Source organism: Olea europaea, unplaced genomic scaffold (assembly GCF_002742605.1).
Source record: "Olea europaea var. sylvestris unplaced genomic scaffold, O_europaea_v1 scaffold550, whole genome shotgun sequence".
In the NCBI taxonomy this organism is placed as follows: Eukaryota; Viridiplantae; Streptophyta; class Magnoliopsida; order Lamiales; family Oleaceae; genus Olea; species Olea europaea.
The window spans coordinates 271,506-289,769 of NW_019263832.1; the positions used below are offsets into that span (position 1 = coordinate 271,506).

At 33.5% G+C, this 18,264-nt stretch overlaps 1 protein-coding gene across 2 annotated transcripts; it reads right to left on the reverse strand.

The window, feature by feature from the left end:
• Positions 1-3,175: 3,175 nt before the first annotated feature.
• LOC111389017 (branched-chain amino acid aminotransferase 2, chloroplastic-like) lies at positions 3,176-4,947 on the reverse strand. Of its 2 annotated transcripts, none has more exons than XM_023013865.1 (5): positions 4,391-4,947; positions 4,132-4,308; positions 3,917-4,048; positions 3,478-3,576; positions 3,176-3,344 (listed from the first exon to the last, which is right to left on the reverse strand). In XM_023013865.1, exons 1-5 carry the CDS (start codon positions 4,802-4,804, stop codon positions 3,192-3,194), a joined length of 975 nt encoding a protein of 324 aa, XP_022869633.1. In that variant the 5' UTR covers positions 4,805-4,947; the 3' UTR covers positions 3,176-3,191. The 2 variants fall into 2 exon arrangements, with proteins under 2 accessions (XP_022869633.1, XP_022869634.1); XM_023013866.1 differs by having other exon boundaries at positions 4,132-4,295; positions 4,391-4,464.
• Positions 4,948-18,264: the final 13,317 nt, after the last annotated feature.

Consider the following 18,264-nt stretch of genomic DNA (forward strand, 5'->3'; position numbering starts at 1 on the left):
TTAATTTCCACTAAACACTATTATTACTAATTATTGTATATGATTAATACAAACTTATCTACAATATTTAAAAAGTGGGGATTGAGGAGAAACTTTTGAAATACAACGATACCCTCATTAATTTTGTATAATTTCCAATACATCCTTCAATTATTATTAGAATTTAAAAATTTTTATAACCTACTATACAATTATTATTTAAATTCAAAACATAATATAAGAGGGTTTTGAATGTGAAGGCCGCTTTTGTATCCCGTTAGTTTTTGGTGAATTAACTAAGAATGTTGCATAGTTCTAAAAGCATTTTGAAATATTTGAAATTGTGTAGCTTTAAGTGTTTAATATTTTCGTCTATTTTTGAATTGTCTGTTTGGCTTAAAAATGATAACAGTAAAACATATATTGTGCTTGTATCAGCACTTGAACGTTGTCAGTTTGGAAAATTTTGAGAAATAAGAGTGGGCTTAGGCTTATTGTGTATGGTTTCTATAATTGTATTTTTCTGACTTTTTTTTTTTCTATAATTGATTCTTTTCTACAGCTTTGAGATGAAATAAGTTAAAAGGGAATCCCCTTGACACATGGAAACAAATGACTAAATGATCCATTTTTGATCTATGTCGTCCACACAACATCAAAATAAGTTTTATTCCCAATAAATTCAAAGTTGGCCGCATGAACCTTCTTTTGTCATTTTGTTCGGTGTAAAGTTTGAACAAAGTCATGTGCTCGCCACCAATCCACTGCAACCCTCTTCCTATACCGAGGCTAGGGACTATCTTCGAAAAATATTGATGGAGTTCATCTGGCCCAAAAATTTTCAAATATAATTACGCAATCAAACATAGACTAATACAAGCACATCTGAATATATAAAAGAAATAGAGAAATCAGGAGAAAAGTTGTATGAGCCCATGGCATTAATAAAGTGAATTCACTAGCGAATTTTTTTTTGTTATGCCGTCGTCAAGAATTCCGCTTGGACCAGAATTTATTTTTGGAATGTTTTCTGAGTTGCGAAGTTTTGAAAAACATATATTTATTTAATTGAAGCACCAATGGCCAATAAAAGTATAATAGAAATCGTTGATAAAATTTTAAGAAATATCTTGAACAATTCAAAATTTTTTGACGGAAAAGATTTTGTATTTGGAGGAGATTTTTGCTAAGTACTACCTATTGTCTCAAAAGTAACAGGACGACAACAATTAACCAAAATTTGATTATATTATATCTTTGAGAGAAAATGAAAAAGATACAACTAAATCAGAACATGCGTGCTCAAACTGATAATTGATTTGCACAATACTTTATCCATATTGGTAATAGAGCATAATCTTACATAGAGGATTGCATCAACTTACCGAATATAACTATATGTTGCACTTTCTCACAGAGTTTCAATGCAAACAACAAAAATCTTGGTAAAAGTAGAACATAAATATCATGTACAAAAAAGTGTTATTGTAATAAAAAACAGTTTTAGTACTTCAAAAATATTACACATATCATTCATTCGATACTTAAGACGTGCAACGTATGTACTTACTACTAGGGGCGGAGCCAGGATTTTAGTTCAGTGCGGGCAAAAAAATTTTGACGACGAATGTCGAGGTTTTGGTCGGGGATTTAATGACGATAAAAAAATAAAACAATAGTACATCAATACTAAAAACGACATAATTTATATATTACACTTGTTTTTTGCGAGTTTTCATACTTTGATATCATTGTATAATAACTTCATTATTGAACCTGAAAAATATATCTTTCTCCACATAAACAATTGTGCTATCATTCATTCACTGATCACCCAATTACTACTAGGAGTGGGAGTAATTCGAGATGTCAAATGAATCACAAATACTGGAAGCAACTCAAAAAACTAGTGCAATTCACAATTTCACAAAATCAATTCACAATCTCACAATGCAATATATACTATTTCCAAATACTTGGCAACTTGAACTTGCAATCACAGATTCCCAGAGAGCTAGAGCCCAGAGGCAACAATGAACTGGTGGTCCACTGGAAGTTTGTGCCGTTTCGAGCAATTAAAGAACAAAGTGCTAATTTAATATGTTAAAAACAAAAAACAAAAAAAAAATTATTACAATTTACACAAATTGAAATAACAAAAAAAAAAATAAGGGAAAAAAAATTTGGGGATTCGCCTTTTGCTTTCTAGAATCTGGCTTCTTATTTTGTCGGCTCGACTGGTTGGCGTTGGCACTTGGTGCCTTGGCGGAGCTGAGGATGTAAAGTCGGAGTTAAAGATGTGAGATGTCAAGATGAGAGCCTAGAGTAGGAGATATACAATAATGAACTGTCGGAGAGGGAAAGGGAACGACGATTGTACTGTGACGACTATCGAAGACGACGGTTGACGGAGAGGGAAGGGAACAGCGGGCTTTGTTACCAGTGGAGAGAGAAGTGGGTGGCGAAGTGTGAAATCGTCACAGACAAAGTCATGAAGGGTAGAAATTTTGAAATGAATGAATGCGTTTGGGTCAACAATTGATTCAATTGAATTTTGATATGAATGGGTCTAAAACGGGTCATGACCTTGAACAATTGGGCTTCTCTCTCTATGCTGGATCGAGAATTGAGTTACTTGGTTAAACAAACAAACAAACCTTAAAAAAAAAAAAAAAAAAAATTCGGGCATCTGCCCGCATTGGACGTATAGTGGCTCCGCCCCTAATTCTACCTATTCTCATTTCCAAAAAAAATGGGAGCCAACCAGGGCCTAAGTTTTGAGCGAGACAGGTCTTGATGGTAGTCAATTCAAGTGGTTTATGTCAGGCTTTTGCTAGCCTAAAGAATTATGGTATATTAATGGAACTTAAACTCCTCTGAGACTAATGTTTTGGATAAAAGAGTCTCAATATTTAAATCCATTTATTTAATGTTCGAATTATTGCATTTTAGCAATTTTATTCACAAATGATTGCATATACTATTTGAAATTGAATAAAATTGACACATCATTGAAACCTGGCAATAGTAACATATGGGCACCACTTCAATTTGAAAAATAATAATAATAAAGAAATCCAATTATAGGCCTCTGTTATGTGCTAGAACATTTAATGTGACTTGTTCTACCACCTCGCCTGAAGCAAAAGTAAATGCTATCTAAGGGAGTAGCAATTTCATATTTAATGCACTTAATGGCCCCAATAATTCAGTTACTGATACACAACGAAATGGAAAAAATAGAGTACCTTCACAACAAATACATTGCAAGCCGAAACCTCTTCGACATATCTTTTGTGAACACTATCCAGATAAAGAACATCAGAAAAGCCATTTTCCTTTGCAGCAATTTGTGCCTTCAGAACCTATAAAATATACTTCCGAAGATAAAAATATGCTTTGTGATAATCAGAATTTTGAAAGTCGGAATAATAAAGAAATTTAACAGTACTTAAAGATGACCCAAAGGAAAGAAGAATTCACATAAAATTAGCTTACTGCTGCATAATTTCCTATAGTCTTAACTCCTCCAGTGCCTCCAGGTGTTGCTCGAGGCGTTACAGTCTCAACTATTAAATTTATTGGTGCCAAACCTTCCTGGCAAAATCATAAACATTCAATACCTATGAGGTTTTATGGTACAAAAATTGTGAAGGAGAAGTCATCCTCCAAAGAGGAAATTGTACAGTAGAACAAGTCACATTAATCAAGATTATTTTGGAAATCAATTATCAAGTGAATGTTAGAAATAAGTTCCAAGACAATAAGCATCGAAATAAGTCTCCATTCTAGTCTCTATTATTATTTTTCCTAAAATGAGGAAAACAAAGGTGTCGACAACCAAAAGGTTGAAGAGATGTGTCATTCATAAAAGGATGCCATTGCCCATTTGTTGAACTGCACACTGCAATTGATTCGTAGGGTTAGGACATGATACCTTGAAATAGTTTCCGACAGGCGATACGTATATCAAAAAGGTGTATTCAGGAGAAGGTGCCAGGCCTAAAACAGCTCCACTCCCCATAAGCATTGGTCTTATATATAAAGAACCTTTACCTGCTGGTGGAATCTGATAGAAGACAAGAAACCAAATTCATTCAATTCTAAGCAACTTAATACATTTCAAATCTCAAAGCTAAAATGTCACATTACCCATCTTTCGTTTGCTAAAACAGTTGCGTTTACAGCTTCTACAAACTGTTCAACACTTGGACAAGGCATGCACATACGTTCTGCACCCATCCTTAGTCGCAAACCATTTTCATTAGGACGAAATAACAAAATATTGCCATCATGCTTCCTGTAAGCTTTTAAACCTTCAAATAATCCCTACAAATTAATTTCCGAAAGTAATTCTGTGAAACTGAACAATAATTCTAAGAAGCTTACTTATAAAACATAAAAAACTGACCTGTCCATAATTTAGAATCCCAGCACATGGATTCAACTGAATGTTCCCAAAACGCTGTAATTCACATTTAGAAAAGTTTTCTCCTTCATAAAATTTCGTCATATACATGTAATCTGTGGGCATAAACTTAAAACCAAGGTTGTCCCAATCAATCTCTGCTGGTTCTACCGCCACACTGCTGAAGTTGTGCTTGAGAGGTTGACGACGTATGTGACTTTTATTGGCGAAGGGAAGAGGCAGAAGCTCAGTAGTGACGCATGAACGGCCGAATAGATGGTGGTGGTAGTTGGGGTGGGTGGTGGAGGGAATAGGCTCTCTGAAATGGCTCCCTATAATGTTATCAAAACTGGACCATTGCGAGGAAAACCGGAAACCAGTAGTAAAACTGGTCCGATTATTACTTAAACGCCGCATAATTGAAACCGATTCAGTATTAAAGGAGTGCCCACCACGAACAAGTTAACAAGGCTAACTGGCCCTCCCTAAGACGGCGAAAGGCCGGAAAAGGCCAATTTCGCCATTTATTTTGACCAGCCTTTTAATAGTCTTACAGCACACCTTGGCCCTCCCTTTTATAGTCAACTTGTCGGGTACATTTCTGCATGAAATATGATGTAGGATCAGAGAAAAAAAACTGGGTAGGCAGTAGTAACTCATTATATTTTCAACAATAATGTCATGGGGTTATAAATTCAGTAAATCATTATTCCATTCGCTATAAAACTTTTTAGAGTATTTCCGATAATCACTGAATTTATCAAATCATTATTATTACATCACTCAATATCTGAATGTTAGAAAATTCAATGTTCTCATTGACATGACAAACAGATGCCCTAACATTGCACATTATTATCGTTATGTCAAATCAATCAAAAACGTTCTTCTAAAATATGAGCTTCCAAAAAAAAAAAAAAAAAAAAAAAAGGTAGTAAATATTGAAATTCAATCGAATTTCCAATTAGTAATTTTAAAATGTTTCATAGCAATCCGAAATTCAGTAGCTTTATTTCCTTCACTTTCCCCACCAACGAACAATTGCAAACTCGGGAAAAAATATATAAATTCTTATAAATCTTTTTATAATCATACAACTGCCATGTTAATTCATTATTGTTTCAATAAGACGTAAATATACATTTACAGTTCCTCTTAGCTACGGAGAAAAAATAGGAAAAAACAACATCGAATTCTTGTAATATTTACTTATCAATTCACATAAATTGAAAGTTTATCAATAAAATAAAAACTTTACATACCCGTCAATCAACTATTTTAATATTTTGACTAATCGACCTGAGTTGAATTGTCGAAAAATATTGAAGTATGGCATGAACCATGTCGAGCAACCTGGGCATATCATTGGAAGAGCTTTACTTAGCCTGACTTGGGCCTTAAGATGATCTCTCCCTTACCCAAACAGAGTCTCGAATTTGCTCATGCATGTAGCCAATTATAAGTTGAAATATGAACTTTAGATACAAGTCAAATCATGCTATGACCATGTAAATGTTACGTCTTACCTTCAATCAATTTTGAACATAAATACTTTTAATATATAACTGATGCAATTTTATAGAAAAAAATATTATTTAGTTAATATTTAATAAATTAAATAATAGAATTCGTAGATTCAAATCTTAGTAATTTGTTAATCAAGAAGAGTTCTAATTGTGAGATACAAATTACATATGATTGAATCTTATTAAATCATTCATAGTCGTAAGTAATAATGAGATACAGATATCATTATTACGAGTAGATCATCATGTATAGTACTTTTTACTTGTGAAATAAGTAGCTGATTTTACAAATTAAAGTGTGGTGACACTTAAATGAACACGTGAATATTTTGTTATTGAACAAAACATTCAAGAAATGTTGGGAAGATTTCACATGGATAACTATTTGAGTATCAGTGATTAATCTCTAACGTTAGATAGTGAAATCAATTCTTCAACTTAAGATCATCATAGTGCCTTATATGAGGATATTAATACTTTGGTGATATTAGATGTTGCTCTACTATGGGCCACTAATATGACATTGTTCTGGTATGATAAGAATCATATGAAAATTGTGAATGATTAATAGAGGATTCACACTCTTAAATAGTAAAAGATTATGATTTACATTTCATTCAGTTAAGTTGATAAGAAAATCATTGGCCAAAGTGTGTTTATAAGTCGAAAAGAAGTTTTCGATTTACATTGATTTAATAGTGGAATGAGAAATATAATCGATAATTAAGATTGACACATATCCATATATCATAATTAATCAGATCATATTGACAAAATGATTACAACTTCATGGTAAACTGACAAATTTGGTTTTGTCATATCTCATAACATTTTTCGTCACATGTATAGCCCCGATACATTGCTACATATCAATTTAGGACAATGAATATTGATTGATGATAAATTAAAAAGAGTTTTTCTTTTTTTAATTTATCGATTTTGATTAAATCAAAATAATAATATTTCACCTTGTTAGGCATCATGATTGGAAACTTAATGGGTCATACACAAAAGGAGAATCGAAAGAATAAGATTCATCAATTAATTAATTAACAAGTGTTGAATAATTAATTAATAGGGTTGCTTGAAAATAGGATCGATTAATTAATCGTATTAATTAAATTAAGGACCAAATTTAATTAATTGGATTAATTAGATATTGGACCTGATTAACTTAGGAGACGGGGAAAGTCCACTTAGACATATATGAATAGGTTGCCAAGGTTATGAAAAAATCAAAAAAGAAGAAAACATAATTATTCTTACTAGTACAAAAACTATAGTTTCCTCAATTTTATTCCTTGAATGAATTTCTATTAGAAGCTGGACAATTGTGGATTGCAGATCATGATTTTTCTTGTTCAAGATAAACAAAGGAGTGCACAATTCACAAAAAGTATAACTTATAATGCAATTTAAACTCAAAGCGGATACTTGGTGGAAATTAAAATTATTTTATTTTTTGCTGTACGTGATTAAGTAAATTTCCAACAGTGGTATAAGAGCCAACTTTATATTTGTTAAAAAGTGTCTTATACCTTGAACAATCAAAAGTTTACTGCTCATATATATTTTTCTTGAATCTAGCAATTAGAAAAAAAGTATTTTTCACCACTATCAACAACAGGGGCAAGCACAACTGCTTGTTACTACAACGTCGGACACTTCTTCTTGGCCATCAGCACTAGCTCCTATATGCTTAGTTCTAGGGTTTTTAGTTCGGGAGAATGAAATTGGGGAGGGATCTTTTGTGCAATTTTTGAAATTAAGGGGCCCTTCCTACAAATTTCTATTTTATGGTCTGTTTGCAATTATTTAATGAAAGGCTTTCTTTAAAATTTGAGTATTTGGAGGGTCTGTGTATAATTTTAAAATGAGTCAAAATGTAAATTTTCAAAAATGAGTTTTGAATTTAAATTTTGAAAAGGGTTTTAAAAGAATTGTATTTTAACTAGGCGTGAACTATATTTTAACTTTGACTCAAATTAAAATCTTATTAAAATTGATGACTTTTTATATTTTCGTTAAAAATGTATTTTAATTTAAATATGAAAATTTGACTCTAAATTGAATTTTATTTATTTAGAATTTTTAAATTAAAATATTAATTCAGTTTAAATTAGAGTTAGACATTAATTTAGTATTTAATTAAATTGTTCATCCCAATATATTCTGAAAGTTAGAATTGGATTCTAATTTGACATTTAATTAGAATTTAATTTTTAATTAAACTGTCTCCTAAATTTTTTCTTGGGACTAGAGTTGGATTCTAATTTGTATTTAATTAAATTTGATTTCATTAAATAAGTTCGCCCTAAAACTTGGAATTAGAGTTGGACTCTAATTTTTCTATTTAATTAAAGTTTTATTTTAATTAAATTCAATCGCTTTAAATTTTAAAATTTGAGTTAGAATCTAATTTGATATTTAATTAAAATTTAATTTTAATTAAATAGTCCCACTCTATAATTATGAAAATTAGAATTCGACTCTAATTTTATGCTTAATTAAAATCTGATTTTAATTAAATAAACCTAATAAATTAAATTAATTGATTAATTTGATAAATTAGTTATTTAATTGTTCTAATCCATTTGTCTAAATTAGTTTAGACGACCTTAATTGTCAGAATCTTGAAACTTGCTTGCATATAATATTAAACATTATATAGGAATACATTTATTTCATGAATGTTTTATTTAGTGGATAATAATGAACTCGACTATGTGGATGTATTTAATTATTAGTTTTATTGTTGTTGTATTATGGATCTGCGAGCTCTTATTTATTTTGGACCTCTTAGTCCGTTGTAATTATTGTGGTCCTATGTGTCCAATTATTTAGGCATGCATGTCAACTAGTATAGAATACAGGTTACAGCTGAACTAATTGAAGATACAAGAAGAGAATAAGACATAGAGATGGAGGACTGAATGTGTCAATGCAATTCCCCATAAGAACTGACCAACTAGTTTTTTTTTTTATAGCTCGAGAAAATTAGATAGTAAAAGTTCATATTCGTCCACACTATTATATATGTGTTTATTTGCGTGTTAGATGTATAATAAAATATATATAATTATTATGATGAGAAATTTGCTTGTAAAATCACTCGTTAAAATATTAAGTTATATTTATATTTGCCTTCCATCATTATAGTGTAAAATCAAATTTCTCAATCGATCGATCTCATCTTGTTAAGAACAATCAAGATTGGTCCATTAAGGATTGTTTGACACTATGAAATATTAAATATTTCTGAATAATAAGTTTGATTTAACTAAAATTTATTTTTTTAGTACACTCAAGAAGATAAATTTTAAAGGCATGTTAAGTTAATATATAAGATGTGTGAAGATAAAATTTGTCAGATTAATGATCTGAGAGTTTTATGAAGATACAATCGATAATAATATCTATCTAAATGCTCTATTAAGACTTGTTGAGTACATTCAAATTCTTAATATAACAAATAGGATCCTGGCCTACTAAGGATCAAGTATGGATTCCAAAAATTTATTCGAAAGGATCATAAATTTGAGTTAAACAATGGGAGCGTAATAAATTTAATAAAAGATCATGTTAAATTAATTGATGCATTATATATATTATTCTTTTATTTTTCGTCATTTATATTTTTTGAATCATGAGTAACCATATGTATTTGAGAAGAATACTGGATGCCAACAACCAATTCAAAATTTCTTGAATGGCATCGTAATCCGAGAATTATTCTCATGTATGAGAAAAATTGGTTGTCCTGTAATAGTCCTTTTTAGAGACATTTGCTGATGACTCGATTAAGGAAGATGTAGTTGCTATAATGAAAACACTGTGATGATGATAGTATTGCACATATGTTATGTTTGCAACTACGTCACTTGAGTTATAAAAGCAACATGAGAGTATAGAAGTAAACACATGATTTTTCATTTCAAAACGTTGTTTGATAATGATCATGTGTGGAAGAATTTGAAACTTCCGCACAACTATATTGGTTCAAAATGACAGAGGGATTTTCAATCAGTGCTCAAGTACTAAAGATGATTGGCATTGAGATAGTGTCTCAACTAGATTTAGTCATGAACCATGAACTAAGTGTTGACTTCGTTTTACAATCTCTGCCATAGTATTCATAGCTAATTATGAATTTTAATATGAATAAACTTGAGTGCACACTCATTAAGTTGCTGAACATGTTTAAAACTGTTAAGCCCAGTATCAAAGTTAGTAGTGGACAAGCCATTGATTTTTCTAAGGGTATTAAGAGGAAGTCTAAAGGGGTTTTGGAAAAGCATCAAAGATGGCTAAGACAGCCAAACTAAATAAGGATGTTATCAAGTCTGATGATTGTTAATATCATCATGGAATGAAAAATCATTGGAAGAAAGATTGCAAAACATTCATTAGCTTCTTGGGTATTATATAACAAATTTAGATCTCATATTTGTTTAAATATGTAGAAACTAAAATAGAAATAAACCTTTGAAAAATGGAGAAGTTGAGCATGTTGAAAATGAGCAAAGTTTGCTGCACTGCTTATAAGACCATACTTCTTGCCATTGTCTTTTGCTTAGTATTAGAATCAGAGAAATGTTTCTTTGTACTCACCATTACTAGAATATTAAATAAATTTTATATATGGACATAAACTATTTTAATATTAAGAGGCCGTTTGGTAGCCATTAATTTTCCGAATTAATTCATCTTTAGACCGTTTGGAGTCCGTCTCTAACAAACCACGTGATGGTGTACGGGCGCCTACAATTTTCTTTTCCACCAATTGCCCCCCCTCCCCCATCGACAGCCTCAGCACTCTTCTTCCTTTTTCACTGAAACCATTGACCTCAACAAACCGAGCAAATCGCGATTGAAGTCTTCCATTTTTTACGGGCCCTGCCATCAACTTTTTTGACAGCCCCGACAATTGGAAGGAGAGGTTAGAGGGACATAAGGTCAACGTTTTGCCTCGAAAACTCTCACCTACATACCGTCCCGTGAACCCATCTTCTACGAATACCGCGAATGGATCCTGGCAGAATAAAGGTATTCCCACTTCCTTCCTCTTGTCTCTCGCCCCTCCAACCAATTTTTCCTCTATGCTAACGGCATCTTCCACTTCGTAACAGGGTGCCGGGCAACGATGCACTTCTAGCGCTACAGTTGAATTGGCCCGAGCATTAGGCTCAAAATCCCACACCCGTTGGAACCTGGACGCAACTCGAGCTTTTATGGCGGCTTGCGAAATAGCCATAGTCGAGGGATATCGAAATGGTTGGTGTTTCTCCAAACATGTCTGGGAACGCGTATCCGCCCTCTTCAACTCCATCACTAGCCACAACTGGACCAAGCAACAGTTGTGTAACCATTTGAACACAATGTGTCGAACCTACAAACGGCTATCGAAGCTTTTAAATAGGAGCGGGGTCGAGTACGAAGCAGCCACCGACCATATCGTCGCTTCAGAAGAATGGTGGAGCTGGAAGCTTAAGGTAACGTCCAACAATTTCACGTTTTAGTCCCAGCATCCAATTCACGAGCAATTGTCATTATCTCCATTTACCAATTTATGCGACACTGCTGAGAACAATGAATTGGATATTTTTTCCTATGTTAATTGGTATCGCCTAGAATGTGCTGAGATCACCTGAGTAATTCACCTTTGAAATGAATAACGAAAAAATACTGCGTATGGAAGTTGCATCCCATCTGCAATTGAATGGACAATCCTCAATGATTTTTGTAGCGAAACATTCGTATGTGATAATCTAGAGAAAAAATAATCTCTATTCCACTATTTCAGTTTCTTACAGTTTGTATTATTAATGACCCAGTGTTTGCGTGAATTGACATTATCTGCACTCGAGTTCATTGTGTTCTTCGTTGCTTTCCAAATTGCCTATAGAAACTATCCAACATGTCTTTGGTTGAATATCTGAGTTGCTACTCGAACACAATTTCTATCTTCGCAACTCAGCGTGTTGTATTTATCACTTGTACGTGGTGTTTTTTTTTCCTTTCTGAAAAAGCTTAAACTGTTGCTTTGGTCTCCATGTTTAAGCATTTTGGGAAGATGCCTACCACTTTACTGCATACGCTTTACCAAAACGGGATTAGTGGAAGTTATCTATAGCCTAGTCAAATATGAAATTTGGTGTCAACCTCTATAATGATTTTTGCAAATATAAATATACCAAAAAGTCGTCAAATTTGTTTGGAGATTGGTCAGCTTGTTTCAATTCTCATGTCGATGCACAACTGTGGCACTGAGCTTTTCATGCATATATTTCAAATACATTCTCGTTTCGCGTTTTACCTCTTTCGAGGCATTCTGAATTTCATTGCCTACTGATACTCATTTTCCTCAACACGTGCTTTGCAAGAGAACATGGACTACAAGAAATTCAAGGACTAGGATGTAAGCGAGATTTACATTCGCTACCATCAGTTGTTCGAAGACAGCTACGATGAAGACAAGTACGTAGTCACTCCCACAAAATTGTGCAGAACGGGATTCAGCTTGCACGAGGACAGTGCACTAGAAAACAATAGGGGCGCTATCTCAATCGAGGGCGAGAACAGTAGTTCGAGCGACAAGGCCGAACAAATGGAACGCGGGCTTGGAGTGAACGTTTCTACCACCACAAGCGGCAGGAAATGAAAATCTTTCTACGAAAATTGACGTGGTCGGAAGAAAAAACTCAGCTCGTGAATTGTCTTTCTCAGTTGACTGCACGACCAGTGCTGCTGAGGAAATAGCAGCGAAGATTAACACGATGATGGCTTTGAACTAAAGCGTCGGTGCTACCTATGTTAAAGAGTTGTTGGCGATAGGCCGGCTGTAGCGGCGGACACATTTATACTTCTTTGCATGCGCACTTCTTGCATAAAAGCGTTATCGGGACATGCTCGCCATCATGAAGGACACAGATGAGAAATTTGAGTGGATCGAGTGCATGTATAACGATCGTGGAAAGTAATTATGTCTGTTGTTATGTGTCTTGTATTCCTAAACTTGACAATTTCAGTGTGAAAACTGTATTTTTATTTAATGCACTATCGTCTGAGCTATGTAATTTATGCGTGTTAATTTTTACTGTGATGTTCAAAACGTTTTCACGTATTGCACTCAATTATTGCATGTGTATCGTACCAGAATTTCACACTCTTTCGTAGACAAATGTAGGCCATAATGAAGGGAATGACAAGTTTGTCACATTTACATTTTTTTAAGTGTCCTCAGCTTGTCACACACTAAAAAAAAAAGGAATACTTTTTAATGGCAGGATATCTATGGCCATAGGCTTAGTCTTCATGAGGCATAAAAGGAGGTGTGTGAACACTGTAAGGCCATAGATTATAGAAATTGCAAGCACGAGGGAATAAGTGAATTTATGTGGTACCCATGCACGTATAAGTTCTATAAATTAGTATGGAGAAAGACAGTGAGTTTAAATGTAAAACTTTGCCATTCTGTCACAGCCCATATATTTGCAAGTTTTTAACACACAAAGGTTGTCATATTCTGGGCAGTAAAAATGTTTGGCAATATAGATGATCTTAACTTTGTCTACGTTCTGCTGTAGGGATTCGACGATGACGACATGGATGAAGGGCAGTTCCTGAGCAATTTGGCAGCCGATGTAACGGCATGGGTTACGTAATATAGACTCGCAGAGAGCGACACATATCAATACTATCGGAGATAACGTCGTCGTTTCCAACAATCTCCATTCGCAAGAAACAATCACGTGTTCATGATGGAGGCAATGAGTGAGATGGCCAGATGTGCTTTCAAAAATTTCGTATGTATCCCCCGATGCTGTGACATTTCGCAAATATATTACGCGACAAGCATGGATTGTGAAGTAGTTAGCAGGTCGACATCTATGAGCAAGTCGAAATGTTCATGTGCATATTCGTGCATGGAAAGGGATATCGGCAAGTGACAACTCTCTTCGACCATTCGCTACAAACCGTGTGTCACTACGTGAAAGAGGTTCTTCATGCGGTTTTTGCGCTATCCTCGCGTTGATTCGGCCGAGTTCGAGCTATAGTGAAGGATTGAACCTGCACCATCCCGATTTGAACAAGCATCCACTGTTCAAGGATTGCATTGGTGCTATTGACAGAACGCATATCAAAGCAGTCCTACCATGGAACGAGCGTATTCACTTCATTGGACGAAAAGGTGAGCCAACGTAGAATGTATTGGCTGTGTGCGATTTCAATTTATGTTTCACGTTTGTCCTACAGGCCACAATGGGAATATCCACGATGCTAGACTCCTCGAGCGTGCTATTCACTCGCTGAACATTCATTTCTCGTTGCCTGGCCAAGGAAAGAACTATTTGGTAGACTTCGGATTTACGCATCGGCCCGGATATATGTCACCTTACAAAGGGTTCGACATCCTCTATCACTTCCAACAATTTCATGACGAGCAAACGGGATGGCATCATCGCTTTCGAAATGCTCAGGGGAAGTTTAACTTCAGACACTGGTCCTACAGGATCATCATAGAACGTGCGTTCAAGGTGTGAAAACAAAAGTAGAAAATCTTGGACCATATGCCTAACTACCCTTACCCGACTCAAGTTGCATTTGTCGTGGCAACGATGGGGATACATAATTTCCTATGACGCTCAGGAGTGGTCGACGGAGCCTTCAGGAGAGTAGAGGAAGATGACAACGAGGCTGAGGTGGAGCTACCCAGCACGAAAAATGAGATGCATGCCGAAATGTGTGCACCAAAAATGCAGCAAAGCGAGTGGGACAGACTGTGGGATTACATGGCGTAACAGCCGTGACTGGGATCCAGGTTTATGGTCTCTTAATAAATGGTATATGCTTAATGCACTGCAATTGCACGTCCGAAATTTCAATGCGAGGAAAAATATTCTTATGAAGCGAAAACGAGTGAAGAAGTCCTTGTTTGAGCCACGTTATTGTGGCAATTTTTTTTTTTGAATAGTGTATTTATGCGAGTTGTATGGTTAAAAAATTAATTGATAATTTAGGTGTTCGCATGTAATATTATTCTATTGACGAATGTGTTTATAAAAATGTATTTTTACCGAATAATGTATGTCACACGGGACCAAAATGACCATGGTACAATTGTGCAAATATCTGGGGCACAAGTGTCACGCAAGATGGTGGGGGCGTGGGGATAAAGTCATGTGTCTGTTACCAATTTCATGCATGTTGGTATGGACTTCAAAATTTTCGGAATGTGTGCCCTTGATGAATTTTGCTTCACTTCTTTCCTGTCGGGCCAAGTAGCGTAAGTGGGATGAAGGAATTGATATGTGATGACAAAAAGGTCAAATTTGCGTCTTCACAAAATTTGAATTGGAGAATATAATATTGCACCGACCCCATATCGATGTGATAGAAAAAATGCATTTTTCAAATTAATGGCTACCAAATGGGGGCAAAAGATAATTGTTGTTCCCTTTTATTTTGATAAGATCTTAATGGTTATGTTCATTACAAAAATGATTGTATTCTAAATCCTGAGTATTCTATAATGAGTATAGAAATTGAGAGGTATAAAATTGATAATTTGAGTAACACCTAAATCTGACATTGCAGATTTGGTCACATACATGAAAATACAGTTCCAAAATTACATAGAGGTGTATATTTAGAGTCAATTGATTTTAAATCAGTTGACGAGTGCGAATAATGCCTGTTAGGCACATTGTTATGTTTGATTAGGCCCAAACCACTTATGTTAGAGAATTTGATCTTTGACAAGAGTTGATTAGCTTAATTGATTCTTGGGGGTTGAAGTAATCAAAAATAAGAAGAATCTTCGTTTATTAATGTGTTGAACTGCAATTAATAAAATTGAACAGAACTAAAGAGGGCGATGACTAGTATATAAATTCAACCTTGGATCCTACCTTAAGAAAAAAGTTAAAAAAATAAGTTCGGATTGTGAATCTTACGAGAAAAGAAATGATGTATTTAACCATTGAGAGTCGAGATTTGAATAATTTTATGAATTTATAATGCATGGCAAGAATTTTCACACACATGTCGATTTGTATTGAAAAAGTAGAAATTAATCTTAGCGATGTGATTTTGAAGCAGTTCATAGTTTTAATACAGGAATTCCAATCTTGATACCAAAAGCAAATTATCTAACCATATATATTTTTTAAAATTTTTGGTTAAAATAGGATATGGTTTTGTTTGATGAAAAGAAGTGTTCAAGTTTGTGAGTGTTGAGTAAGTGTATTTTGTACATTTATCTAGACCAGCAAATTAGAGTATTTGTTAGTGATTTGAAAAATTTATAGCTAAATAATGTGTTAATATTTGTCAGGTTGAACTTAATGCAAATTGGTAAAATTGGAAGAAATGGATGAAAAAGGGACAAACACGAAAGAAATTTGAAGTTTGGGGGACCAAAGTTTAAACATTCAATAGTTGATTTGGACTATGAAATAATGATTGAAAATCATATAGGATCAATTGGATGTAACTTGAGGTCAAAGGAAAGAAATAGAGTTGAATTATTTTCAAAAATCAATTTCGAGCAGAACAAATTATGCTTTGAATTTTTAGTCTCAACTTGAGACCCATTTCTCGGATAGTAAAAGTTGGAATTGGAAAATTTGTAATTCAAGAATAATTGTAACTCTTTGAGTTAACTTCCCTAGCTTCCCAACGTACTTTGAATCATTTCAATTGAGAGAGAATATTATGACTAAAATATCGAAAGTTGCTCAAAGACAACACTAAAAAATAGAGGCGCATGCTCGAAGGGCAAATCTGCCATGCATGCGAGACCCAAAATTTTGATCCGAGAGCCACTTGGCTCAATGGCGCACGGTATTTTTGCCTGTGCACACCACGATTTTTCATAGACAAATCAACAGTTTCCTTTTAAGATTCAAATTCTTTTAGAACCTAAATTAAACGTGATTTTGACCTTTTTTCGGCTCTTATAAATAGGGAACAAGGGTTACACATTTAAAAAAAAAAAGAAAGAAAAAAAAAATCTTACCTCTTTATGCACAATAATTTCATTAAATTCATCAAGAACAAGAGATCGGTTCATCAATTTTGTAAGAGAATATCAAGCCATAACAAGGAATTGAAGTTCAATTACATCAAAATTTTGACGAATTCAACATTAGACTTGAAGATAACATCTTTTGAATTATTTCGTGATTCGGGTAATATTTTTCGATTCTTCTTCTTATAATTTATATATTAATATGATAGACTAGATTTGCTTTTGTATTGGATAAGACGAACATATTTGTTTTTTATTTCTAATTTAAGACTATTAGCTTAGTTTAATTATTGTGTTTCTTACTTAATTTTGTATAACCATTGCATTATTTAATTGATTGACTACCAATTACATAATTAGTTCCTTGTTATAATGTTGGAAAACTCACAATAAGTATAGAACGTGGTAAAATTAACATATGTAAAATAGATGTTAGGAATAATAATTATCATGTGTGCAATCATATAGATAAACTACACTTTAATGCATTCAAAATATACAAATTCGGGCTAAGAATAGATTTGGATCGTGGTTACGATAGATTTAATTTTTCTTGAAAAAAAAATCATATATCATAACTTTATCGATTGTTTAGAACGTATAAATGGAACTAGACTACAAATCAAGAATTGAAATAGATAAAGATAGGCAGATTCCAGATCCAATATAATCATCCATATTTGATAAAAACCAAACTTTTATAGCAAAAGTCAAATCAAAATATCTCTTTTGTTTATATAATTCGAATTCTATACATAACTGGTAAAGTTGAATTAAAATATATTCTCTATGGGACGATACTTTTAACTCATTAATTCTATTACATGTCAACAATCTTGAACTCTTGCGGGTTCTGTACGAAGAAGTTTTTGGCACTGTTATCGAGGGTCAAACCCGAGTTACCCGTGTGTCAGGGGGGAATACTCACCATTATACTACAACAACATAATTTATGAGCTTTGTAATGGGATGCATTATATTGGCAATACTTTTATACATGAACTAATCTCTTTATGTCCAAGCTTCTATGGTTTAAACAGTATTTAAAATGTCGAAAATTAGCAATTGACAAATCTGATGAATGCTACATGCTCGAGGGTGAATATGTATCTACACACCCAATGATGACATCATTATTAAGGGAATTGATCCTCCCTTATTAAACGAGGAGGTACTTGCAAAATATTATAATGAACTTATTATGTTGTATGAAGGCAAAATATGTATAGGAAATTCCATATGGGTTAATTTCAAAAATGGTCACTGAACTTACAAAAAAATTACAAAACGGTCACTGAAGCTTAAAACTTTCAGTAATG